At 45.9% G+C, this 25,631-nt stretch overlaps 1 protein-coding gene across 2 annotated transcripts in view; it reads left to right on the top strand.

Annotated features, from left to right (window-relative positions):
- FBN2 (fibrillin 2) overlaps positions 1 to 25,631 on the top strand; it is a 254,961-nt gene that overhangs the window by 100,153 nt on the left and 129,177 nt on the right. For both annotated transcript variants that reach the window (XM_048851711.2, XM_048851710.2), the window contains exons 12-17: positions 12,787 to 12,906; positions 13,504 to 13,629; positions 14,858 to 14,980; positions 17,572 to 17,694; positions 22,527 to 22,679; positions 23,415 to 23,468. In XM_048851711.2, the coding sequence (XP_048707668.2) occupies positions 12,787 to 12,906; positions 13,504 to 13,629; positions 14,858 to 14,980; positions 17,572 to 17,694; positions 22,527 to 22,679; positions 23,415 to 23,468 (699 nt within the window). The remainder of the gene's footprint in view (positions 1 to 12,786; positions 12,907 to 13,503; positions 13,630 to 14,857; positions 14,981 to 17,571; positions 17,695 to 22,526; positions 22,680 to 23,414; positions 23,469 to 25,631) is intronic.

Below are 25,631 nucleotides of genomic sequence, written 5' to 3'. Positions count from 1 at the left end.
AGCTGATTGAAGCACATATTGAGTTTTGTATAATAATTAGTAGGGTACTAAAAGCATGTGGGTGAACACTTATTTGTTCTAAATCAAAAGAAAATAAACTAAATAAAATAAGTAAACTAAAACAGAGCTACTTTTGAGGTAGATGGTGGAGTTACTCTTATCAGGCCTGCAGTTCCCACCACAGTAGAGTTATGGTGAGTGGTGTTTGATATGGAGATATATGGAAATATATGCTGTACAGTTTTCTTGCTTTATTTAAACATTTCCTCATCTCTTATCAGAAGAAATTGTCCCTGAAAAAGTGGACGTGAAGTGGCCATCTGTGGTCTGGGTTGCCCAGGTGGATCTAAATCCATTCCTGGATAGTGGGGTTATTGACCAAGCGTGTGATATGTGTTTGTATAGACAGTTGGAATCCTATGCACCTCTGTGTCATAACATCACCAAACATGGATGTTCAGAGTGCTAAACTCTACTTGAGCTGTTAAGACCTGATTCTCCTTCAACAGCAAGTTTAGGCTGATGTAACTCCATTGACTTCATTGGAATTACTACTGATTGTTGCCACTGTAAGAGGAAACTCAGGCCTTTAATGAAGTTTGTTATAAAAATTAAAATACACGCTACTTAAACCACTCATACACACAGGTGGATTCAAATATTACTTCAAGTAATATGAAACTGAAGTAAAATGATCGAAGTATCATCACAGACAGCTCAATGTGCAGAAGTGGTCTGAAAAGTGAATAAATTTTGAGTTGCAGTAAGATGAAAATAGAGTCAGATGGTGACAAAAACAGAAGATGCTATACCATTTTTAGGAGAATCCCATACAAAAATCAGAAAATGAGGAAAGATTAGGTGTTGTGACAGGGTCAGGCCAGATGGCTATAGGAGAGTAATTTTTTGCTTAAAAAAAAAAATAGGTATTTTTTTATTTGCATAACACACTTACAAAACAACAGCATATGCAATGTGTAACACAGCAACCAATCACAATTGTTTTCTCATTAGCTTCAGGGGAGGGAAGTGTTCAAGCTTGCCTGGGCCCAGAGCGGGGGGCTTCCTCGACTCTCGTGGTCTTCCACCCTTCCGAGTTATGTGGTGGTCCAGAGCAAGGGGGCTTCATCGACTCTCAAGGTCTGCCACCCCCTCGAGTTACCTGGCGCCACGCCGAGTGTCATCAACAATTCCCTCCTCAGACCACTTCTGCACCCAACAAAAGGGGCAGGCTGTGGGGTGGACAACCCGGGGGAGGTGGGGGAGGACAGGCATGTGCACCCACGTGTGAAAGGACCCCTCTAAGGTGGTGGTGTCTGCAGCAGCAATGGCTGGGGCTGGGGTCCCTTACTCTTTCACCCAATCAAAGGGTCAAAACAAAGGGAGCCGGATGGGGACACTGAGCAGAGAGCCTCGGACAGCGCCCACCGCTCCTCAAAAGCATCAAGGGGGTCAGTGGACGCCGCCCAGAGGAACTCCGCCCAGCTACATGAACGGACCGATGATCAGAAAACGGCCTCACAGTCACAGGACACTCCATCGGCCAACCTCTCTCTGGTTTTATAGATGGCTGTTTTAGCCAGGGCCAGGAGGTGGTTAACTAGGAGATCCTGCGACTTTGTGAGGCCGTGGATGGGGAGTGCATAAATAAAAAGGTGAGGGGAAAAATGCAACCAAAAATGTAATAAAAGATTTGTGAGAAGCCGGAACAGGGGCTGCAGCCTGGCGCACTCCAAATATACGTGCGCCAGGGTTTCCATCACACAGCAAAAGGGACAAGTATCCGGGATGGGGTTGAACCGCGCCAAGTACATGCCCGTGCTCACAGCTCCGTGAAGGAGCCTCCAACTGATGTCCCCGACGGGCCTCGGACCCAAGGTGGAATATAGGCTGGCCCACCAGGGCTGCTCTCCCTCCAAAGGTGGCAGAAGGTTTCGCCACTTTGTGTTGGGGCGGGACAGTAGGGTGAGGGCGTGAAGGGTGTGGAGCACGAGCGTGTATAGATGTTTCTTTGGCGTGTTTTGGAAGCGTACCAGCTGCAGTTCATGCAGCCGGCTCGCAGTAAAGGGGTGAGGGGGTCGATTGAGTCTACGGGGCAGGGGTCCAATTAAAAGGTCCGGCAGGCCTGGGGTGGACGGGGCGTGTCCTCAAGCAGGACCCAATCGAGGTAAGCTCTAGCAGCGGGCAGCAAAGAGGCCTTCACCTGCTGAAGTATGCGCCGGGGGGTATGAGGTCTGGAGACCCCCATGCACTGAGCGAGCGTCAGGTGATCCATCCAGTCTCCCCGGTCATAGTCCAGGAGGTCTCCGACTCTCGTGACTTCTGCCAGGATCAAGCTCTGGCACACCGAGCGGGACTCCGCCACCTGCACATGGAGCTGGGGGTTGTATAGCAGGGACTCCGCGAGGAGGTCTGCCCCCTCGGTGGTCGCCACGGACCTGGTCGTTAAAAACAGTTTCCAAGTCCGGAGGAGGTCCTGATAGAAGACTGGCAGCCCGGAGAGGTCTCGCGGAAGACCTCCCAGACAGAGATAAAAGAGTTGCCGGTCATATCGGAGCCCTCGGATGCGGTACAGGATGGTGTGCGCCAGTATGCTCCACGCCGAACTGCCTGTACCATAAAGGAGCCTCTGTAGGGCCTGGAGGTGGAAGACGCGGACCTGAGTGTGCAGACACTTCAGGCCCTGTCCTCCCTTCAGGGGTAGATGAACAACCCCTACAGGGGCCCAGTGCATTCCTGACCAAAAGAACACCAGAATCGATGTCCGGAGGTTGGTCAGGAAACCCGGGGTGTTGAGCCGGTACCAGAGCATGGACCGGACTAGTTGATTAAGCACCAGCGCTCTCCCTCGGAGGGAGAGACATCTGGAGTAGTCCCGTCCATTTCCGGCGCCACTCTGTCACCCCGTCCTCTAAGTTTTCCCAGTTCTCTGGCGGAGAGGGATGCGTGGCAGAAAGGTAAATGCCGAGGTAGAGCAGTGGACCTGTGCTCCACCGGACGGTCTGAAGCGCGGGTGGGAGGGAGCTCGCCTGCCGCCAGTCTCCTACCGCCAAGCCAGAGCTCTTGACCCAGTTGACCCGGGCGGAGGAGACTGCCGAATAGAGGGCCTGGCAAGCCTCCACCCGCGCCAAGTCGCCCGGGTCCTGGACCACGAGGAGCACGTCATTGGCGTACGCCGACAGGACCAGCCGCAGCTCCGGCTCCCGCAGCACCAACCCTGTCAACCTCCTGCGGAGGAGGCAGAGGAAGGGCTCGATCGCCAGAGTGCACAGCTGGCCCGAGGGGCGGCACCCCTGCCGTACTCCTCGCCCGAAGTTGACCGGTTTGGTCAGGGTCCAGTTGAGCTTAACCAGACACTCTGCGGAAGCGTACAGCACCCGGAGAAAACCCACAAACTGGGGTCCGAAGCCAAACGCCCGCAGAGTGCTCAGGAGGTACCCGTGGTCTACCCTATCGAAAGCCTTCTCCTGATCTAGGGACAGGAGGGCGAATGACAGACCGTCTCTACATCCGAGTTCCAAAAGGTCCCGAACCAGAAATAGGTTATCAAAGATACTGCGGTCCAGGACGGGGTAGGTCTGGTATGAGTGGATCACGTCCGCCAGCACAGACCCTAGCCGCAGCGAGATTGCTTTCGCTACGATTTTGTAGTCCACGCTGAGGAGCGAGATGGGACGCCAATTTCGTAAATCGTGGAGGTCCCCCTTCAGCAGTAAGGCGAGCACAGCTCGCCTGCATGAAAGAGGGAGGACCCCGCTCTGCAGAGACTCAGCCCAGACGGTGACTAGGTCTGGGCCGAGGACATCCCAAAACACGTGGTAGAATTCCACGGTCAGCCCGTCCATGCCTGTAGGCTTATTAGTGCGCATACGACGGAGGGTTTCCGAGAACTCTGCCAGAGTGAGAGGCAACTCTAGCCGGTCTCAGTCGCTTGCGCTGACCGTACGGAGCTCCTCCCAGAGCACTCTGCAAGCGCCAGGGTTGGTCAGATCTGGGAAGAAAAGACTTGTGTAGAAGGCTCGGGCCCTCCCACACATCTCCACCGGTTCCGTGAGGGGGGTGCAGTCTTCTGCCAGGAGGCAGGTGATGTGTTTCTTGGCCCCCCTCGTTTTCTCCAGAACATAGAAGAAGCAAGAGCCACGATCCATCTCCCGAAAGAGGCGGATGCGGGATTGAACAAAGGTGCCCTGGGCCCGATGGTCCTCGAGGGCCCGGAGCGCCTCCCGCTTTTCCTGGCATGCTCCGCAGAGGAGCGGGTCCTTGGGGCTGGCGGCCAGACGCCTCTCCAGCTTTAAGACCTCCCGTTCCAACTGCTCTATCACCGCATTTCTCCGTCAGCTGGTGCCCCGGGTGTAGTCGTGGCAGAAAAGCCTGGCGCGCACCTTCCCCAGGTCCCACCATTGCTGCACCGAGGGAAAGGCACGCCGCTGCCCTCACCAGGCCAGCCAGAATTCCCGGAAGGACGTCATGAAGCCCTCATCTAACAGGCTGTTGTTAAAATGCCAGTAGGCCGGCTCCAGCCTCTCCACACAGAGGGAGGCTGTCGCGGTGGCTAGATGATGATCAGAAAATCATCATCTGGGGCCAGCCGAATGCTGGAGGAATGGGCTCGTGAGAGATGGAAGCGTGATAAATAAATGCGGTCCAACCAGGAGTGGCTCGACCGATGGGCTTCCACCCGGACAAAGGTGAACATGGAAGTGTCATCCGGGTGGTGGTCACCCCAGATGTCCACGAGGGAGTGATGTTCGACTATCTCCCGGATGGTGTCGGCGGCGGCTGGGCTCTGCTCGGTCCCCGAGTGGTCTTGTTCGTCAAGGATGGTATTAAAGTCCCCTCCTAGGACCAGGCACTTGTGAGAATCTAAGGTGCCGAGGAAAGCGGACGCCCACTGGTAGAACTGCAGCCGTTCCGGGCCCGATGTCGGGGCATAGACCTTAACGAGGTTAACCACGAGCCCCTCCATACGGACCCGGAGATGCAGCAGGCGGCACGGCCTTGGCAACCCCTAGCACCTCGGGCCGTAGGTCGGGGAGAACAGGGTCGCCACTCCAGCCTGTCGAACCGTGGCATGGCTAAAGTAGACCCTGTCCCCCCACTCCAGCCATCAACTGTCTTCGGCAATCGCGTCCGTGTGGGTCTCCTGCAGAAAAACCACAGAGTACCCTCCCTCCTGAAGGAAGGAGAGCACCTGGGACCTGCAGAGAGCCATCCTACAACCCCGGGTGTTCAACGTTGCGATGGTGAGAGGTGTCATGGGGAGGGTCGGGGGGGAGGGGTCCTCACTGGCAGGGACTCTCGCATCTCCCAGCAGGCCATGCAGCAGTCCGTGACCCATCCCGTAGGTGAGTAATTGTTCACAGAAGATGTGGACCCACTAGTAGGCTGTGGCATCCTGCTTCCCCGTCCCTTTACCCTCCTGCATGAGGGCCCTTGTGGCCCGGAGGATTTGAGAAAAGTCCCCCCATCGCTGGAGAGCAAGTTGTACCTTGTTGCGGGAGCCGCGGACATCCTCTAAAAACTTCCGCAGCTCTCCTCGCAGCTCATGGGGGGGTGGGGTTACGGTTTCCCGGTTGTTCCCCAGCAGGGCCCTTGGTGCAGCCCTGTGGTCCACTAAAACGGACAAGCAGGGTGCGGACCCCCGACGGGGTGCCTGATGGGCTGGAGCTTCTAGGCCCACCTCAAGCTCTGGGGCGATAGGGGGTGGTGGAGGGAAAATAGCAGCTTCTAATGGGTGGGGGCAGGAGAACACAGACCGCTCCCTGGCGGTCATCAGTTGGGAAAGAGAAGGAGACAGCCCCGGGGGCGGCAATGACATTGCAGGAGGTAAATTGGGTGGGGTGGGGGCAGGGGCAGACGTGAGGTTCTGGGTTTCGGGAGGCAAGCAGCTGGATGGTGGTGCCTCCCGATCAGGCTCAAGGGTTAAGGGGGTGGGGAGGGAGCTCTCAGTGATACCGGGCGCGGGCTCTGTGGTGGATTTAGCGGCCACAGCATGAGGAGGTGGATTATCTTCTGTAGGGCCCCTGCCCAGGAAGGAAGTCGATTGCTCCACACCAACGGGGGGTGCCCCGGCAACTTGTGTCCCGGCTGCATGGCGCCGGCTGTCACCTGAGCAGGCTCGGTGGTAGTCAGCGGGGTGCCATCAGCGGCTGGGTTGGTGGAGGAGTCCAGGGGCTCCTCGGAGGTGGGAGCAGAAGCAGCAATTAAGGGGAGGGAGCATGGGGAACAGAGGGGTGGAGTGAGGTCCCCCAGATAGAGATTTGCTGGCAAAAGGTCGTCCTCCCCCTGGGCAACCGGGGTCAGATCTAAGGCCTCGATCTCCTCGAACATGGAGGAGAGGACACTTTCCGCCACCCTGGGGTTCTCCCCGCTGGAACCCGCCATGACGGTTGCCTCGGGGTTCACGGGGGCTTTGGGTAGCGTCAGGACAGAAGGGGCTTCCTCGAGGGTCTCGGCGGGGAGGGTCTCCCGTGAAGGGGAGACACTACCCTCCGGTGTTGCCATGTCTTTCCCGGCTGACACCGGTGGATGGGACACACTCATGGGCAAAGCGGAAGGTTCAGCATCTGTGCCCACTTTCCTTGTCTTCCGGGGGGCCTCCACCTCGGGTAGATGAGGCGGAGCTCGAGCCTTCTGCTTGCCTGGCTTCCCCTGGACTATGGCTCAGCCCTCCATGGCATCATCTGGGGGCTGGTTAGCAGGGGTCGTGTCAGGGGGTAAAGGCGATAGCTCAGGGACTTGTGGGGGGGAACGGTGGGGCAGCATAAGGGAGGGAGGATTCTCCCTGAGGCAGGCTCTCTCCCATGTCTGGTGGTATCTCTGTCCCACCCTCCTCCATGGGCCCTGCTAGATTGTTAGCAGTGAGGGCAGGGTTCTCCCGCTCGTCTGGGCGTTGTAGGGGAGGTGCCCCTTGGGCCTGAGCGGGAGTAGCGGTGGTCCAAAGAGGAGGGGGGGCAGGTTCAGATATTGGGCGGCCAGGGGCATCGGCAATGACGGGGCCGATGTCCTGCCGGGTCTCGGGGATCCCAGGTGCCCCTCCTTGCCGGGCTAAGGGGCAGTCCCTCCGGACATGCCCTGACGCCCAGCAGAGGTAGCACTGGGCTTCCCCTGCTTCCCCTGTGGAAAAGTACACCCGGTAACGGGCCCCCTGGTGGGGGACTAGGAAGGACCCTTCGAGCGCCACTCCATCACACACCGCCGACGGCAGTAAAAGTTGCACTTGCCGGCGGAAGGAAAAAATGTGACTGAGGGTGGGGTCCTTGCAGCCCAACAGGAGAGGGCTGATAACAGAAACAGGTTTCCCCAGGGTGGAAAGGGCAGGTAGCAGGGCAGCATTGGGGAGAAAAGGAGGGACAGAGGTCAGGACCAGGTGGACGCCCAGGTCCTCTAGCGGCTCTAGGAGGACAAACACCCTCCCCCCCCCCGCCAGGCCCCTCTTCACTGCTTCCTGGGTGGCAGCCTCCGATGCTAAGAAGAAAACGACCTTTCCATACATTTTGGAGGCTGCCACAATGGCCGAGGGCCCCACCACCCTCACCAACGTCCGCACGTAGGTCTGCACGTGGAGCGAGGCGGGCACCAGGAGGCATCGGACACCATGCTTCCTTGTCATGGTGGGAAAGGGGCCCCAGCCGCTCTTGACGGTGGCGGAGGTGGTGGGTGGGAGAGATGACGAGGTGGCAGGCTGGGGGGGGCTGCTGCTGCCCGGGCATACATTCTGGGGGCTGAGGGAGGGACATCCGCAGAGCTGGTGGAGGGGGCAGCGAGGGAGGATGCTGTGGTTGGTGGCGGGGCTGCAGCAGTGGGGATGGCCCCTGCCATGGGGGGCCTGGTGGTTTTAGCGGGGCCCTTCCCCTTCTTCTTGCCCTGGCCTTTCCCGCCGGCTGGGGGGGCTTCCCTAGAGTCTGGAGAGGCGATGAGCATGGCAGCGGCGGAGGTCACTCCGGTGCCCTCCATTGCCAATGCCCCAGCGGGGGCGGTGGCAGGTGATTAACAGGAATTGGGGTCAGGTAGAAAGTGACAAGCTGTGGGGTGGACAGTTCGGGGGGGGGGCCCATGAACCACCGTACGCTTGTCCAGAGAGTCCTGTCTGGTTGGCTGGTGCTTCTGGCCCACGCAGTGGAATCAGGGCGAGCAGCTGAGTCCAGAGGCAGATGTTAGAAAGCCAGCAAAGATGGTGGAGTGGGGGGGTGAAGATCGTAGTATGGGGGTTGGGAGGACACAGATGGATCGGGGGGCAGCTCCGTGCCACACCCCCTGTGCCACCACAGACGCAATTAAAACACAGTCAAACTCCCCCCCACCAGAGTATAATTCAAAAAATTACTCAGTCTTACGGCCCCCTTCACGATGATTTGTAGTTTCTCTGGGTGATTTCTTCTCCAGCTTGTTGGCTGTGTACCAAGGCTTCCGGCGGGCCGAGATAAGAAAGGAATTCCAAACAGACAGCAAAACGGCTGGGTCTGGGGGTTTCCACTCCCCCCTCCGGATAGCAAAATCGGCAATCTTCCCCCCTCTCCTCCGGGGGGTTCAGCTGAGGCAAATAGCTGAGCCCGAAAGCAGGCGTGGGGGGGAGGGTGGGTGGGTGCTGGAGGCCGACCAGCACGTAAACGGCAAGAAGAAAAAGCAACAAAAAATCAAACCAAAACAAAAAGCGTCTGGCCCGGTCGGAGGGGGGAACTAAGGCAGGTTCAAAAAGTAAGAAAAATCCGGGCCAGGGGGCTTTAGGAAAGAATAGAAAGCAGATAGCTGGGGAGCAAGCAAAGGACGTCCCGTTTCCCAACAGGGAAGGTTCTAGAATAATCAGGAACCTTCTGGAGACAATTAAGACAGGTTGATTAGAACACCTGCAGCCAATCAAGAAGCTGCTAGAATCAATTAAAGTAGGCTAATCAGGGCACCTGGGTTTTAAAAAGGAGCTCACTTCAGTTTGTGGTGTGTGTATGAGGAGCTGGGAGCAAGAGGCGCTAGGAGCTGAGAGTGAGAACGCGGACTGTTGAAGGACTGAGGAGTACAAGCATTATCAGACACCAGGAGGAAGGTCCTATGGTGAGGATAAAGAAGGTGTTGGGAGGAGGCCATGGGGAAGTAGCCCAGGGAGTTGTAGCTGTCGCACAGCTGTTGCAGGAGGCATTCGAGACAGTTGCATTCCACAAGGCCCTGGGCTGGAACCTGGAGTAGAGGGCGGGCCTGGGTTCCCCCCAAACCTCCCAACTCCTGGTCAGACACAGGAGGAGTTGTCCTGGACTGTAAATTCAGAAAAAAGGCCAAGCTGACGGCTGCTGTGAAGCTCCAAGGCGAGCAAATCCGCCAATAAGTGCAAGACCCACCAAGGTAGAGCAGGAACTTTGTCGCAGTGTATATAAGAAGGATTTCAATAGGGTCAAGTCCATCTAGGTGTTAAAATCTCAAAATGCTAATTGGAGGCTTCATTCTGCACTGATTTACATTTTGAGTAATTCGGTGGATTCCATGGGGATTGTACAGGGTATATTGCAGTTAGCATTAAAAAGTCAACAGTTACCAAGCAGAATTATCTGAGATCTCCTGCTTGAAGTATAGCAAAACAATCACAGTGTCTCAAATGCTATATTTCAGAGTAGCAGCCGTGTTAGTCTGTATCTGCAAAAAGAAAAGGAGTACTTGTGGCACCTGAGAGACTAACCAATTTATTTGAGCATAAGCTTTCGTGAGCTACAGCTCACTTCATCGGATCCGATGAAGAGAGCTGTAGCTCACGAAAGCTTATGCTCAAATAAATTGGTTAGTCTCTCAGGTGCCACAAGTACTCCTTTTCAAATGCTATAGTTAACTGTTGACTGTTGAATGCAAATGCTGTATGTCAACCAAGAGTTTGAACATGGGACTTTAAGTGGGAACTTAACAGAATGAAATATCCGTGCATAATGATATACATTAAATTAAGCTAAAGGACTTGTTCAAATCCAATTTGGATTCTCTTCTGGTTACTGAAAGAACAGGCTTGGGGCATTGGGAACAGCTACATTTCACTGTATGGGGTAAGGTTAATAATACAAAAATGAACACTCTTTCCAGACTATTATAATCTGTTTGGCTCCTCACCCAGGGAAAACCCCAAAGGATATTTTAAGAAGTTCAGAAAATTATTAAAGAATTTTCGTGGGGTAAGGCAGAAAAAGAAAGTATGACTTTTTTCAAAATGGTCCTGCCAGAACAAAAGGGTAGGTTTATACACAACTTCCAGTCCTCCAATTATATTGTACAGTTTTCATCATGAATCATTGTCTACTGTTAAAAAGATAAAGTTCACAACAATCCTTACTGGACTGATACTGACAGTCTAATGGACCATCAGTTCCTCTTTCTGAATTGATAGAAATCTGTGTTGTAGTAACACTTCCTTGTTATCACTGTGTTTGCAAAAACATATTCAATAAAATGGTAAAAATATTGTAGAAGCATCAGTAGCAACACCACAGTTACAGTTGTGTTGAGATTTGTACTTACAGGTGGATTCAAATACCTGTATTTCATACTTTTTTTGTCCTCTGATTTGGCGCAATAAATGTTCAGAAAACAATCAAACTTTCAATAGAATATTTTAGTGAAATTTTTGCTCACTGTTGCCGATTAAATATTTAAAAATTGAGAGATGTGGGCAACAGAGGGAGTTAGTTGAGGTTGAAAAGGGAAAATGATGTGGGGAGTATACATGATGGAGGACTTTATAGTCTGAATGCTTATTTCCTTGCGTTTGACAATTTGCTTTGGTGGGGATATCCATTCTAGTAACCTGAACTCAAGGTTAACTTTTTTTTTTTAGACTATTTTTAGCCTGAGCCCCTTTTATCACTAGCATGTAATAATATAGGAAAAACCCAGATTCATATTTAAATACAAGGAGTCATCTGGCACACATGGACTGAAAGGGATTTTCTAAGCTTAAATCAGTTATTTCATAGGGGAGTATTGTTTTCCTTCTCTGGGGTTTATGAATTCATTGATAATGAGAGTAGTTGGTAATGCATATGAATTTGCTTTGACAGTTAAGCAGCTGACAAGTTTTGCTTAGAACTTTATTCTAGAAAAAAAATCTTTTTTATACTAGAAACCATAACAAAGTAGAGGAGTATAGTGTATATATTTATAAATTGCTCCTTTCCTCCTCTCTACTAGGGCAGGACAAATACATAATAGAAGTTGTTGGAATTAGGATGTTAGACAAAACATTCATGAGAAACTCCAATTCAGAGTTTGACATACTATCAGTAGATCTACAGTTGAGGGGCTTTGTTCTGAAGAAATTATGAGCAATCCTTCTGGGCAGGCTGGCTGAGCACTGAGCCAAAATATCCAGAGGATGGATTGGTCCACTGCACATGGAAATAAAACATTCTTTATGGCCAAGAATTGTAGAGTTGCCTCTGAGTGGGGAGCTCATGTAAATACATACAATTCTATTCGAGGACAACAAATGGCTTATCCAAACATATATAGACTGAAAAGCAGTTACAGTCACTGCTTTCTATATTCTTTCTAATTCCTTGATTTTTTTCTCTTTTCTTCATTTTGCTTCGTTCTTTTGGCTTTCTTGCAGCGATGCTATCAACTGCACATTCAAATGTGAGTGTTTTAAAGAGCTAAATGCTTTTTGCATGAGGAGAAGGGCTGTCTGAATCCTTCATTTATTTTTTTCTTTTATTCTTTTTGCTATTTACCAGAGGGCCCTAAATTCATCCAGCCAAAAATATTGCTATAAATCAAGTTGCTAAAAGCACTGTTCTGTGTAATCCAATATCTGTCTGAAATGTAGTATGTACTTGCAATTATTTACAACAATGTGAGCAATCACTATTGCATCCTGTGCAGTGTGTGTTCTCGCTTGTGCCTTAGCTAGTAGAAAAGCTCGACTGCTGCGATTTTCAGCCTCAGAACAACCCTAGAACAACACTTGTATGTTGTGGAACTCCAACAGCACATGTTCATTTAGAAAATGGATAAAAATAAATCACCTCATTTATTTACCTTTCCCATTCCAGCCAGTTACTTCCAACGTGTAATGAACTGAGATTTACTGTCAGATGTTATTTACAAAGTCCAAGTTTGAGATCATTTGGAAGGCAAGCAAACTACATCCCACCTAAGAGCCAGATTGTATCTGGCTGCTCCCAGGTGTGAAAGTGTGGGTAAAGGATACAACTAGACTTCCTTCATCCTTATGTTGGGGGCCTCAATAATCAGGATGCGGTGCACAGATATTGCTATCTCAGCTGGAATTCCTCTAAGGAGTCCTGCTGCCGTGTGGCCCTTCCGCACACTCCCACAGTACATGCCATGTCTTAAAGCCATAATCTGACCTAAACTGTGTCTGTGCTGGGTAATACTCTTCTTTAAGTGCTTAGTGCTTGCTTGTTGCATTGTAGGCACCTTATTATTCAAAAGAAAGAAAATAAGTGGTTGTTCAGTTAAACAATTGAATGTGAAGCTGAACAAAGGATTTTTCCCTTCTGTTAGGCTAGCAGTTTCAAATTCTTCATAGATTTCTTTTTCTCTTCTCTCTTTTAGGATACATTTAAGAGAGAGAAAATACTGTTTGTATTCCCTTCCTTTTTGAAAATGTGATTTCTTAGTTAGACTAAGAATAGGTGTGTGTGTTTAGGGAAGTAATAATTTTGCACCAAGAACAGGCTTCAAACTTCAGTGTTTGACTGTTAATTACCTTATTTCTTCAATCATAAAATGCTGTGCTTGAAAGAAAATTTATGCTGTGAAATCTCTAATCGTCTTATTTTCTGCTGCCAGCAGATGTTGATGAGTGCACGTCAAACCCATGCACTAATGGTGATTGTGTTAATACACCTGGATCCTATTATTGCAAATGCAATGCAGGTTTCCAGAGAACTCCTACCAAGCAAGCTTGCATTGGTAAGAACATTTGTTTACACTTCTGCATACTCTATCAGATTCTATTGGAGTTCTGAAAATAATTATTAGTGTTCTCTTTTTCAGTAAACCATGACAGTGATGTAATTGCTTTTTAATTACAGTTGAAATGTTGGCCTACCCTTGAGTTAATTCTGTAGATACAATAATGGTTTAATTTTTGGTCTTTGCTGTTCATCTTTTCCTTCCGGTGACCCAGTTCACTTGGCTAACTGGTTTAAATTGGAGAATACACAGAAAATTAAGGCTATGCATATTTTAATAGACTAATTATTGAACATCACTATAGACTAACACTGTTCAATAGTCTTATAGCAGCATAATGAATGTTTGACAGTATAAAGCTATATACATACTGGGAGAATGAGGTCTTCTCATCTTCAAAATGTTTCTTTCTAGGTCATATTTACTGTCAGGCTCTTTTAAAAACAATAGCTAGTAATGTCACTTTTAGTTCCTTGATGGAGAGTCATCTGATGGAAACCGTGTAAAGTGCTGTGAGGTACAATGTTTTCTTAATATTGTTTACTCATTGAAACTCCTAGGCTTTTTTTAATGATTTTTTTCTCTCTCACTTAGATATTGATGAATGCATACAAAATGGCATTCTTTGTAAAAATGGCCGGTGTGTGAACACTGATGGAAGTTTCCAGTGTATTTGCAATGCTGGGTTTGAACTAACTACAGATGGAAAGAACTGTGTTGGTATGGAGCGCTTGTCTTTATATAAGGGTGAAGAGCCAAAGAGAGACTCTGGTTTAAAGTTTCTAGAAGTTACATTTCACAGTATTTTTGATCTTCAAAGATGGAATTTTGTGAAATAAGATCTGGTATGAGGTGCCAGAGCCTCACTGGGGTCAAGTTGACAGTGTGAGGAGCTGCACCAAGTAGATGGTGTATGGAGCTGCACCATCCCAAAGGGAGTTCAGGAAGGAACTGACCTTCGCAGGGTGCAGTCTCTCCCTGAGTGACCCAGTCCATAGGTGGGTGTGGCTGGAGTAGAAGGGGAAGTGAGGGTCAAAACCGTGATCCCACCTGCTCCACACCCCTACTTGCCCCCTTTAGGTTACGGTTCACCTCTGGAAGAATATCAAGAGAGCAGTCCTTGTGTTGTCCTGAGCAAAACCCCTGCAATTGTGATAAGTGTTTGTAAGGGTAGTACAAGCAGTAAGGCTTCTTGCCTGCTTTCCCCTCCTCCTAATTTGCACCAACATAAGGGCTTGTCACGGTTTATCCCCATAATGGGCTAGTGGCCTATTCATGTTTCTGAACTGTAAGTTTCATATTTTTAGATTTTAAACTCTGGCTGCGGGGGCTGTGTCTTGGTAGGAGTTTGTAGCGCACGTAGCACATTTTAGTTATTGCTGCAATAACTGTAATCATAATACATTTAATATAAAGGCATTTAGATGCTATAATATATTTATATAATTTCTTGTTAATGACTAGGAAGAAGGTTATACTTGCTGGTTCCTTCATATTTAAACACTTAGCATAAATTGTTTCACTTTCTGATAATTTCTGATAGTCACACAGTTTAGTACAGAGTGGACCATGCAATTCCTGTTGACAGGGCGGGGCAGACTCTAATATGTGATGCAATCCACAGGTAATAAGATTTTCTCAGGAAACAGCATGTCTCCCTTTAATCCCGTAGCCTGAGTTTTACTTCTTTGCCGTATTAAAGAAGATGGGTATTTTTATTTCTGTTAAAAAGTGTCATGAGAAACTTGCAGCTGCAACAAGCTTTGAATTCTTTAAGATAGTTGAACTTTGTTCTCCCTTCTCTTAAGGGAAGAGGAGTCACCATTTACTGCCAGGCCTTCTCTGTTGAAATATTCAGGGTAAATGATGTTCTAACTCTGATGTTTTGCTGCTTCTCTTTCCTCAAGGCTAAAGGGTATAAGTCATTTTCTGTGCTCTGTTTCTGCAGATCATGATGAGTGTACCACCACCAACATGTGTTTAAATGGGATGTGCATAAATGAGGATGGTAGCTTCAAATGTATCTGCAAACCAGGGTTTGTCCTGGCTCCAAATGGGCGTTACTGTACTGGTACGTATGATTGTGAGAACGCATTAGGACAATCTTAATTGAAACCACCTTTTCCTGTCTAGTGAATCATGTAAGAATGCAAATCTTTTGTCACATGGACTTAATAATTTTCCAGTATCTTGCTAGTTTGGTACAGTAGGCATCTAAAGCTGCCTAAAATACTCATTGTAATTCTAGAAAGAAATTACAGAACCATGTAATAATGGTGTGCAAGATACAGTGGTTGTATGAATGACAAATTGGCTTGTGAAAATTTGTGGGAAATGTAGCTGTAATTTATTCTGTAAAACACTTCAAAAAAGAGTAACAAGAGTAACAATATGAAAAAGCTTCAAAGGTTTTACTTTTTATGAATATTCAAAAGTAAATTCCCACTTCATTTGCTTGTTGCTCTAGACCAGGGGTGGACAAACTACGGCCCATGGGCCAGATCTGGCCTGCCAGCCGTTTTAATCCGGCCCTCAAGCTCCTGCTGGGGAGCGGGGTCTGGGGCTTGCTGCACTCCAGCTGGGGAGCAGGGTTGAGGGCAGCTGCACGCAGTTCCCGGAAGCAATGGCATGGTCTCCCTCTGGCTCCTATGTGTAGGGGCAGCCAGGGGGTTCTACTCTGCATACTTCCCCTGCCCCAAATGCCACCCCCGCAGCTCCCATTGGCCAGGAACCACGGCCAATGGGAGCTGCAGTGGTGATAACTGCAGATGGGGCAGTGTGCAGAGCCACCTGGCTGCGCCTCTATGTAGGAGCTGGAGAAGGGACATGCCACTGCTTCCGGGAGCCTCTTGAGGTAAGCAGCACCCGGAGCCTGCACCCTTGAGACTCTCCCCGCGCCCCTACCCCAGCCCTGATCCCCCTCCTGCCCTCTGAACCCCTGGATCCCAGTCCGGAGCACCCTCCTGCACCCCAAACTTCTCATCCCCAGCCTCACCCCAGAGCCCTTAGCCCCCTACGGCACCCTGAACACCTCATTTCTGGCCCCACCCCAGAGCCTGCACCCACAACCAGAGCCCTCACCCCCCTCCCACACCCCAGCCCCAATTTTGAGAGCGTTCATGGCCCGCCATACAATTTCTATTCCCAGATGTGGCCCTCAGGCCAAAAAGTTTGCCCACCCCTGCTCTAGAATTACATAATGTTTATTAGGACACCATCACGTAGGGCTAAACACAAGCTTCTTTGTGGAGAAAAGGAAAATTTTGAACATTTAAAGAATGGAGCCTAATCTAACTCCATTTAAAGACAACTGTGGAAGTTGGATTGGGCCTTCAGTAGAAAGGTATTTAATGACCAAACTTGTCTGTGAACATTTTTTCTTTCTGTACTAAAATTGGAGCTCTTATGTGAATCTGGTTCCTTTTAAAATAAACCTGTAGCTTTCCAGTTCACACTCAAAGGTTATTTTTAAGCTGTTCATTTAGATGAAAATTAGTATGACTTGACCATAAAAAGATGAATCCACACTCTTTTTTTTCAGTTGCACAGATATACACTATCTGCAGACAAAAGAAAAAATGTAGGGTTAAACCATGTAATTTAAATCAAATTTTAGAGAAAGGGGGAAGAGAAATCCTGACTTGTTCTTATATTTCTGAGTTGCAAATTACCTGTAAACTTGCTGAGAATAAAGAAAACAGGGAAAAAGAAAGAGGCTGTCTGAACTAATGAATGGGATTCATGAGCAGAGGTTAGCTGGCTTTGATTTAACTCAAATGTGGTATGAGATTGGTATTGAGTAACAAAGTGTTAGTTCATAAAAGGAGAAGACTTCCTTTCCTTACTTCTTAAATAGCACAAATAAATTGTCAGGCTTGAGAGAGCAACAAAACTGTAGTCTTACCAGGTTTTGAATTTTAAAAATCAGTTGTTTTTATTTAAAAAAAATGAGAAATCCCCAACACCATGAAACAACTCCTAAAAGATTGACTGTGGTATATTAATGGTTGCTACAGGACAATGTTCTAGTACTGAACTTTATTACAATATAATGTTTTGTCCAACCATCTCATAGTGAATTCAGTACTTCGATACTGCAATAACAGGTGTCTTAGAAAAAACGAAGTGAGATAAATCAATATTGGTGACGCTCCATTTAGAGTTAAATAGAAAATCCAAATTGTTTCATTATACGGTACTTCACTGTGAAAATTGCATTACTGGCCAAAGTAAACCTCTCTTTACAGAGTTTGATCCTGCACCTTTGAAGTTAATAGGAGTTTTTTGTCACTGACTCCACGGGGAATAGCATCATGTCCTTAGTGAAGTTAAGTGAAACACTGGCTTTGCTAAAAGACAATTATGCCATAATTATCTGTATTCTAACTTCAATTTTAAAACACAATATTACTGTGAAATAAATGGCGGAAAACAAAGTGAAAAATCTGCAATTGACAAGCTAAATATAGAATCTCTGATACCTCTAGACTCCACATTTTTTCTGAAAGTTTGTTTTAAAGTATATGCCCTTTGGCTGAGACCTTGCATATCAAGTTTAACAGGGAAATGCTAACAATCCCTCAACTACTATAGTACCAAGAAGCAATGCTTTAATGACATTTACTCAAAAATAACAATAAGTGAATGTTTCCCTCTGGGCAGACATTGATGAATGCCAGACGCCAGGAATTTGCATGAATGGTCATTGCATCAATACGGAAGGTTCTTTTCGGTGTGAATGTCCACCAGGCCTGGCGGTTGGGGTTGATGGCCGTGTTTGTGTAGGTAAGTGAGACTTCTTCAATGAAAAGCAATTAGGACTTCTTCTTATGATATATCAAAGTATAATATTTTTAAAAAATCAAGACATTCTTCTTGTTAATGTTGACATTTGTTGTTGATTAAAATAATTAATTATGTAGGATTCATTCTGCCACATGGTTGATAGTCTGTGATTACGGGATCTGTGTCTTTTTAAATACATTTCCATTCCTGAGTCAGTATTTTCACTTGTACATCTCACCCTTTCCTCTAATGCTGGTCACTTACCCCAAATCATTGGAAAAAATAAACCACTTTGTTCAGGGGAGGGGAAGGAGTTGTATTTTTTTGAATATATTGTTTCTCTCATTTTCACCTCTTTCTCTCATCCTATGAAGATCAAGTAAAGCAAACAATACTCCAGCAGGAGAAATATAGTAAGTTATCATAAAAATGCAACCTAAGTAAACATGATTTTATATGGACTCATAAATATTTCATAATCACTGTGTTTGGTGGCATGAAATTATGCTGCACAATGTGCTGAAAATTAGAAGATAAAAAAGATTAAGGAAAAAACTGAGGTTCTCTGTTCTTAAACTGAGGGTATCAAATAATGTAGCTCTCAGCTTCATCCAATGAAAAATCTTATGATTACTAACAATCTTTGAAAGAATGAATTCCTCCTTTGAAATACATGATTTTTAGTGGCCCAAATCAGGTGTGTGTGAAGTCTGAAAAATCATCATCATCATCATAGAAATTAGAGATAGAAAGGATGTGGTAGGTCATGCATAATTGTCCCTGACTGTGTAGTCTCCAGTGATCACTCTAATCCAGCTTTAACTCAGTCAAACAATCCTTGTCCTTGGGAAACGTTTGAGTCTCAATGGTATGACTAGAAGCTGCGAATAATGAGAGAAACCAAATCTCTAAATCTGCTGTGGAGAAGGAGCGAACAATTCCATGCAAGAATTCCTCCTGAGAATTAGTCCTGCATACGGGAGATCATTGGTTTAGGGGAAGTCCATTTGCCCAATGTTGTGTATGCACACACATATGGCTTATAAACTAACAGGAAATAAACTAAAAATAACACAATACTGTAAATGTGCATGTTCACTGTGCTTAATGATGTGTGTTGGAAAAATGGAAATTTAGATAATTATTATTGGGTATTAGCAGATGTTGTCTGATGGCTTTTTATCAGCTTTCTTTTGTGTAGCTGGCTGTTTGCTATTACCGAGGGATCAGATCGGAAGAAGAATGTGGTGGTACTTCACCAAAGCTGTGCCCACAATCTCAAAATAGCCGGATGTTCCTGCTAAAATAATCAGCAGTGAAGTAGTTAACTTAGCCAACATTTAAATTGTCATAATTATGCTTCTAAGTTAAGATAAATGTAGTTGAGATAAATAATACAGCAGTTATCAGCAAACTTAGAACTATTCAATCAGATCAAGGATAAAGAGATATAAAGAACCAAGGTTGAAACATTCTGTTCTCTGCTGGAATTATGGCCCTGTAGAGGTTTTAGAGTAGCAGCTGTGTTAGTCTGTATTCGCAAAAAGAAAAGGAGTACTTGTGGCACCTTAGAGACTAACCAATTTATTTGAGCATAAGCTTTCGTGAGCTACAGCTCATTTCATTGGATGCACATTATAAGCCTGCACAACTAAGAACAATCCTGACTCTGAACTGGGCCCTGGGGTTGGGATAACACAAAGGTGGCTTAAAACTAATGTTCGCTCCATATACTGAAGACGTAGCCCATTATTCCTACCTGCCTGTCTACAGACACAGGAAGATTGTACTGCATCAGTTAATATTTGGAAGGGTATCTCTATAACCATAAGGGCTAAGCACTTTTATATTATTTTAAAACAAAAATTTTAATTCTGCAGAAGCTGGGGGATTACCAAAATAAAACCACTGCAGTGTTCCACCAAGTACCAGCTCAGTCTAACCCCTTCAATTACAAACTCCATTTAGAAACTCCAATAGGAAAAGTCTGCATGGTGCAAGGAGTGAAAGGAAGTTCATGTGAAAAGCAGAATGTTCTTTTACTCTATTTCTAAATGAGAATACTAAATATGTACTGTATTTTAATAAATGCAGGCATTTTATTATAGTTAATTAAACCTATGCTAAGGTTTAAACCAAGAATTAAAAGTAAGAATTGTTCTCACTGATGTTGCAGCCATGATATTTGCTTATATCATGTTAATGAATATTGCCAATAAAGTACTGAAATGAGCACAGACAGCCTGAGATGGTAAACTCCCAGCACCATTCTTATTGTGTTAGGGATTTCACAATTAGGGCACAGTTGCAGAGCCAGCTTTAAGTACGAGCCAGGCAGCAACTTTTTGTGGTCCACACATTTTGGGGCTCAGGCCGGTCTGATCTCACACTCTGGCAGTGAGACAGTAGTGGGAAGCAACCCAGTGTTCAGTTTTCTGTGCTCTCCTTTACCTCCCACCCGCAGCGTTCCGGCAGTTTGGGGCTTTTACAAATTGTAAGGCCAGCTTGGCACAGTATTTCACATACGAGCATATACAGCTGCACATATCTATATAATAAGATTCCTTGTTTGGAGAAGAAGGAAGGAGGAATCTTATGTAATAGCTTTGTGCTAGCTTGTGGTGAATTTGGACTAACCATCAGTCTAAAGAAGACATTGATTATGGCACAAGGTCTCTTGACTGCAGCAGAAGTTTTAATAGCACCATGATAGAAATTGTGCACAAGTTATGCTATTTGGGAGTTACTGTATCGGATAACTTATCTCTAGATAACAAGATTAATTCTGGCATCAGAAAGGCGTGCACCACATTCGGCCAGCTGACCAAGCACGTGGGAACTAACATTGAACACCAAGATACAGGTTTACCAGGCTTGCGTTCTGAGCACACTGCTGTATGGTGATGGACTGCCTCCAGCAGGCTTCAGCAAAGGCTAAAGATCTTACATACCTGTTGTTTTCACTGTATTTTAAATATGAAGTGGGAAATGTCCATGACACCGAAGTACTTGAGAAAGCAAAATTGCCATGCCTAGTCATCATTCTCAAACACGTATCTCTGCTGGCTTGGTCATCTGCATTGAATGCATGCTTTCCAAAGGATCTCCTTTATGGAGAACTTGCAGATGCTCTAAGGCTACTAGGCCAACCTAGACACAGGTTCAAGGACATTTTGCAAAAAGAATTTGAAAACGTCAGCATCAAGCTGGGAATATTCAGTTAGCACAGGTTACACCGGAGGACTGTGCTGCAGCAGGGAGTCAGAGACTGAAAAAAAGTGGTTGAGAGAGAGAGGAAAGTGAAGAGAGCAAAGAGGAAAGCACAACAGGCCTCAAGTGCTAGTAGTGCCCTGGTTTCATCCCTCTGACCCTGCATCTGCATTATCTGTGGCAAGGACTGTTACTTGAGAATTGCCTTTTTCTAGCCACTTGCGATGCTATAGCATGGCACACAGTAACTGAATAGCTTTGGAGCTTTCAAGATGGACTGCTGCTACTTATGATGAGATTCCAGAATTGCCACTTTGTGTCACTCTGAAGCCCAGAATGTCTATTCAGTCAGTGTGAAGTAATATAAACAGCTACATGCATGGTTCAGAGCTCTTTTTGTTTAGAATATCCTCAGATCCAGTCATTGCTGGGATTTGCAATCTGTTGCCATCCAGGTTTTAAGTTGTTGGCTATTTTGATTTTATGAATTACAGCTGTGTGACAGCTACGGAAAGGCATCTATCTATGTCATACCAAGAATTCTAGACAATTGTGATAGCAGAGGTAACTCAACTAATCAGTACTCTTACTCTCCAGTTGATTTGCATGGAGTAATTTCATTGGGTGTATGAGGGAGACTGCAGAGATGAGGGATTACTTGGCCCAACTGCCACTGTTCAACCTATGCACGAATCAGCACGACTCTGCGAGAACCACATACACATTTGACCACCTCACTCATAGAGCCATACCCATGGGTTATCACTAGTACCTCTTAAAGATATACCATAAATATTACAGTTTCAACAGGAAATGCCCTTAAGATGCCAAGAAATCATGAGGCAGATTCATGACTCATTTGGGAATTTCAGTTTTACAAAAAGATGATATAATTGTTCCAGACATAAAGTAGGTTATTTCAAATAGTGTGTAACAAAAATTTCATTCATACGTAATCCTCTGGATAGAATTTCAAGGAGCCTGTATGGTGTTTAGAAAGTTGTATTCCAGGATCAGACACAGGAGCTTTCTATCTGACTATGCTACATGATTCATTGAATGATCTGAATAATATTATTCAGACATTATAGCTCCCAGAAAAGTATTTGTAATCTGAAAGTTATCACATTACATAGGGCTGATTTTATTTTATTTTATATTAGTAATACTCACAATGTCATAGGCATTTTGCTGAAAAGTGCATCAAAGAACTTACAATCAAAAGGCTCCTTTCTGCCACACTTACACTGAGTACTATCTTGCTTCAAGAGTAATGTCACTGAATCCGATGGGACTTTTCATGGAGTAAGTTACTGTACAATTAAACATAAGCATGCAAAATCAGCCTCCAATGACAGATGAGTTTGGAAAGAACATACACCACAGACGGGAACATATACTTGGAATGGGAACATTCAGATAACTATTTAGAGCCAAATTCTGTTCTTCGATGCAGGCACTTGGCTTTCAGTGGCTTATAAGTGAACCATCCTGGGTACAGGACAAAATGTATCCCTTTCACTGGATAAGATTCTGATTTCAGTTTCTTATTGAAAGAATATTCGTTCATATCCTTCCTAGTCTAAGAATACATAATTATTTCTCTGCCTCACCTTTCTTAGATACTCACATGCGCAGTACATGCTATGGAGGAATCAAAAAAGGAGTGTGTGTCCGCCCTTTCCCTGGGGCAGTGACAAAATCTGAATGTTGCTGTGCCAATCCAGACTATGGCTTTGGAGAGCCATGTCACCCATGTCCTGCCAAGAACTCAGGTAAAGTTGCATAATTCTTCTGATCTCACAGCTAACATAGACTAATAAGTCTGATTCAAAGCAGATTCATAGCATTTATTTTCAAGGTAATCTAAACTTGTAGTATTTAATGTGAACAAAAGAAGAATGTTTTTCTATGTTCTTCCATGCACAGTGCTGTGTAGAGTGACTTCAGACCTGTCCAGACTATGTGAGAATTCAGGGAGTAGACACCAAGCTCTAGATAGATGCAGCAGGGCCTCATAATTATCTTTAAGTGTAGGGTGAGCCAGAAGAGGTTATGTTGGATAGGAGAAAAGGTACCTTACAGGTGTTGGACAAGGAGCTGTAGGTTCCCTAACAAAATCAGGCCAGTGTAAAGTACAGTCACTATTCAGTTTTGGTAGTGGGGTTGATGTTCAAACCCCCCCCCCTTTTTTTTTTTTTTTAAATAAGAACTAGTTCACTCATCTTTAGTAACAGGAAAATGCAGAGAACATGAAGAAACAGTTTATTTGCCACAAATTCCCCTTGAAAACAGTATTCATATCACCATATTTTGGAGAACAGTCCATGTTGCTTTCTGGGGTGACATTGCCCTGTTGTGAAGCTGTCGAGGAGATGGTACTTTTGAGAGGATAATACCATAGTTTTCCTTTTAGTGTTTCATTCATGATGTCACAATTTTTATTCAAGTATGTACTTGGAGGTTTAGAACTAACATTTTTTTATACAACTTTTGTTTCAATTGAGTAGCCGAATTCCATGGCCTGTGTAGCAGTGGAGTAGGCATTACTGTGGACGGACGAGGTAATGTTGCATTTTTTTTCTTTATATATATGAGACATGAAAAATAATGAAAGTAAAACAAATATTCAAAAGTATAATTCAGCATTTGGATTTTTCATAAGATACAAGTGGCTAAAGGCTTTTTTCAAGATATGGTATGTTGTTTTAAATATGGTGCAACATTAAAATAAATCAAAGGTTCCTAAGAAAGGATGAGAATTGTTCCCATCCAAGTCAGTAGTAAAACTCCCATCACTTCAGAGGGAGCAGGATGAGACCCTACTGGAGTACTTTCAGCAATAGCATAGTTAGCATTTAAAAATAATACTTAAATAAAAAAGAAAATGTTATTTCTGTTCAATAGTGTAAGCTTATGGGCCTAGTTTTATCATTTTACAGGCTGTGATTTTTAGTGTCTTGCTGAAGTTGTAAGTAACGTGAAGTGCGTAAGCAGAGTTTGTAAATTCTCTGAGATGAATACTTTATGGTTTACTGACTGTATAAGCTCCACTAGTGCCACTTGGTGAGACTGTAAATCTCACAAGAGAAATAACCATTTTCCGCAATGCTGCAGTTTCGAACTATGGGAATTTGTATGAGGTCCTCTGTGGAGGTTACAGTCTTTGTTCAGTACCTGAAGGCTGTAACTCCTCACAAGGGATATAAGACCGATTGTAGTCTTTGCAAGGTGCCTGCAGAAGATTAATCTCTTCAAAATGGATTTTAATTTATATTTTATCCCTGGGAGGCCTGAACAAAATTGTAACCTTTGCTGTGGATCTCATACAAGTGAAAACAGGTTCGCAGAGGACCCTGCTGCTGCTTACTCTGAGGAACTTGGCTTGCTTAAACCATCCCCCAAAGCAGGGGAAAACTGAACCTCTTCAAACTGGAACCTTCTAACCCAACCAAAGCAGTGTTATCCTCCTCATCTCCTCCCTTTATTGAGAGCAGGCAGGAAATCCCTCTTACAGACAATTCTCATTCCTAGTCATGCCCATTTGTCTCTCCATCCTAGTCATACTGACTTTACCACACTGCAGTAACAGTCACCCAACCCTGCTCCCTTCATTCTATTCATGATCAAGGGACCTGGTTGCTCCCTGAAGACATCAGAAAAGTTGGGGCATAGGTGGGTACTGAACTTCTACCAAAAAAAACTCTCTTAAGGGAAAAGGATGGCCTGGACCTGTTAGGGGAAATCTGTGCTGCAGGGAGGTAGGATGTAGCATGAAATGTGCCCAACTGTTCCCCAAGATTTAGTCAAGGTTAGTGAACTTTGGTTATGATTTGTAATAACACCATAAGTAGACAAGATTCCACTGATTTAAATTTTCTTATGAAAGCTTTGGATATCTTATAATCTTTAATGCAAGGTTAACAAAGTGTTTGAGTATGTATCTGTGTACACGTAAATTGCAGGCCAGATACTGATCTCAGATCATAGAATCATAGAATATCAGGGTTGGAAGGGACCTCAGGAGGTCATCTAGTCCAACCCCCTGCTCAAAGCAGGACCAATCCCCGATTAAATCATCCCAGCCAGGGCTTTGTCAAGCCTGACCTTAAAAACTTCTAAGGAAGGAGATTCCACCACCTCCCTAGGTAAAGCATTCCAGTGTTTCACCACCCTCCTAGTGAAAAAGTTTTTCCTAATATCCAACCTAAGCCTCCCCCACTGCAACTTGAGACCATTACTCCTTGTCCTGTCCTCTTCTACCACTGAGAATAGTCTAGAACCATCCTCTCTGGAACCACCTCTCAGGTAGTTGAAAGCAGCTATCAAATCCCCCCTCATTCTTCTCTTCTGCAGACTAAACAATCCCAGTTCCCTCAGCCTCTCCTCATAAGTCATGTGTTCCAGACCCCTAATCATTTTTGTTGCCCTTCGCTGGACTCTCTCCAATTTATCCACATCCTTGTTGTAGTGTGGGGCCCAAAACTGGACACAGTACTCCAGATGAGGCCTCACCAATGTCGAATAGAGGGGAACGATCACGTCCCTCGATCTGCTCGCTATGCCCCTACTTATACATCCCAAAATGCCATTGGCCTTCTTGGCAACAAGGGCACACTGCTGACTCATATCCAGCTTCTCGTCCACTGTCACCCCTAGGTCCTTTTCCGCAGAACTGCTGCCTAGCCATTCGGTCCCTAGTCTGTAGCTGTGCATTGGGTTCTTCC

The sequence above is a fragment of the Caretta caretta genome, chromosome 5 (assembly GCF_965140235.1).
Source record: "Caretta caretta isolate rCarCar2 chromosome 5, rCarCar1.hap1, whole genome shotgun sequence".
In the NCBI taxonomy this organism is placed as follows: domain Eukaryota; kingdom Metazoa; phylum Chordata; order Testudines; family Cheloniidae; genus Caretta; species Caretta caretta.
The sequence above is the reverse complement of the archived record's forward strand: the minus strand, read 5'-3'. Positions and strand labels throughout refer to the sequence as shown.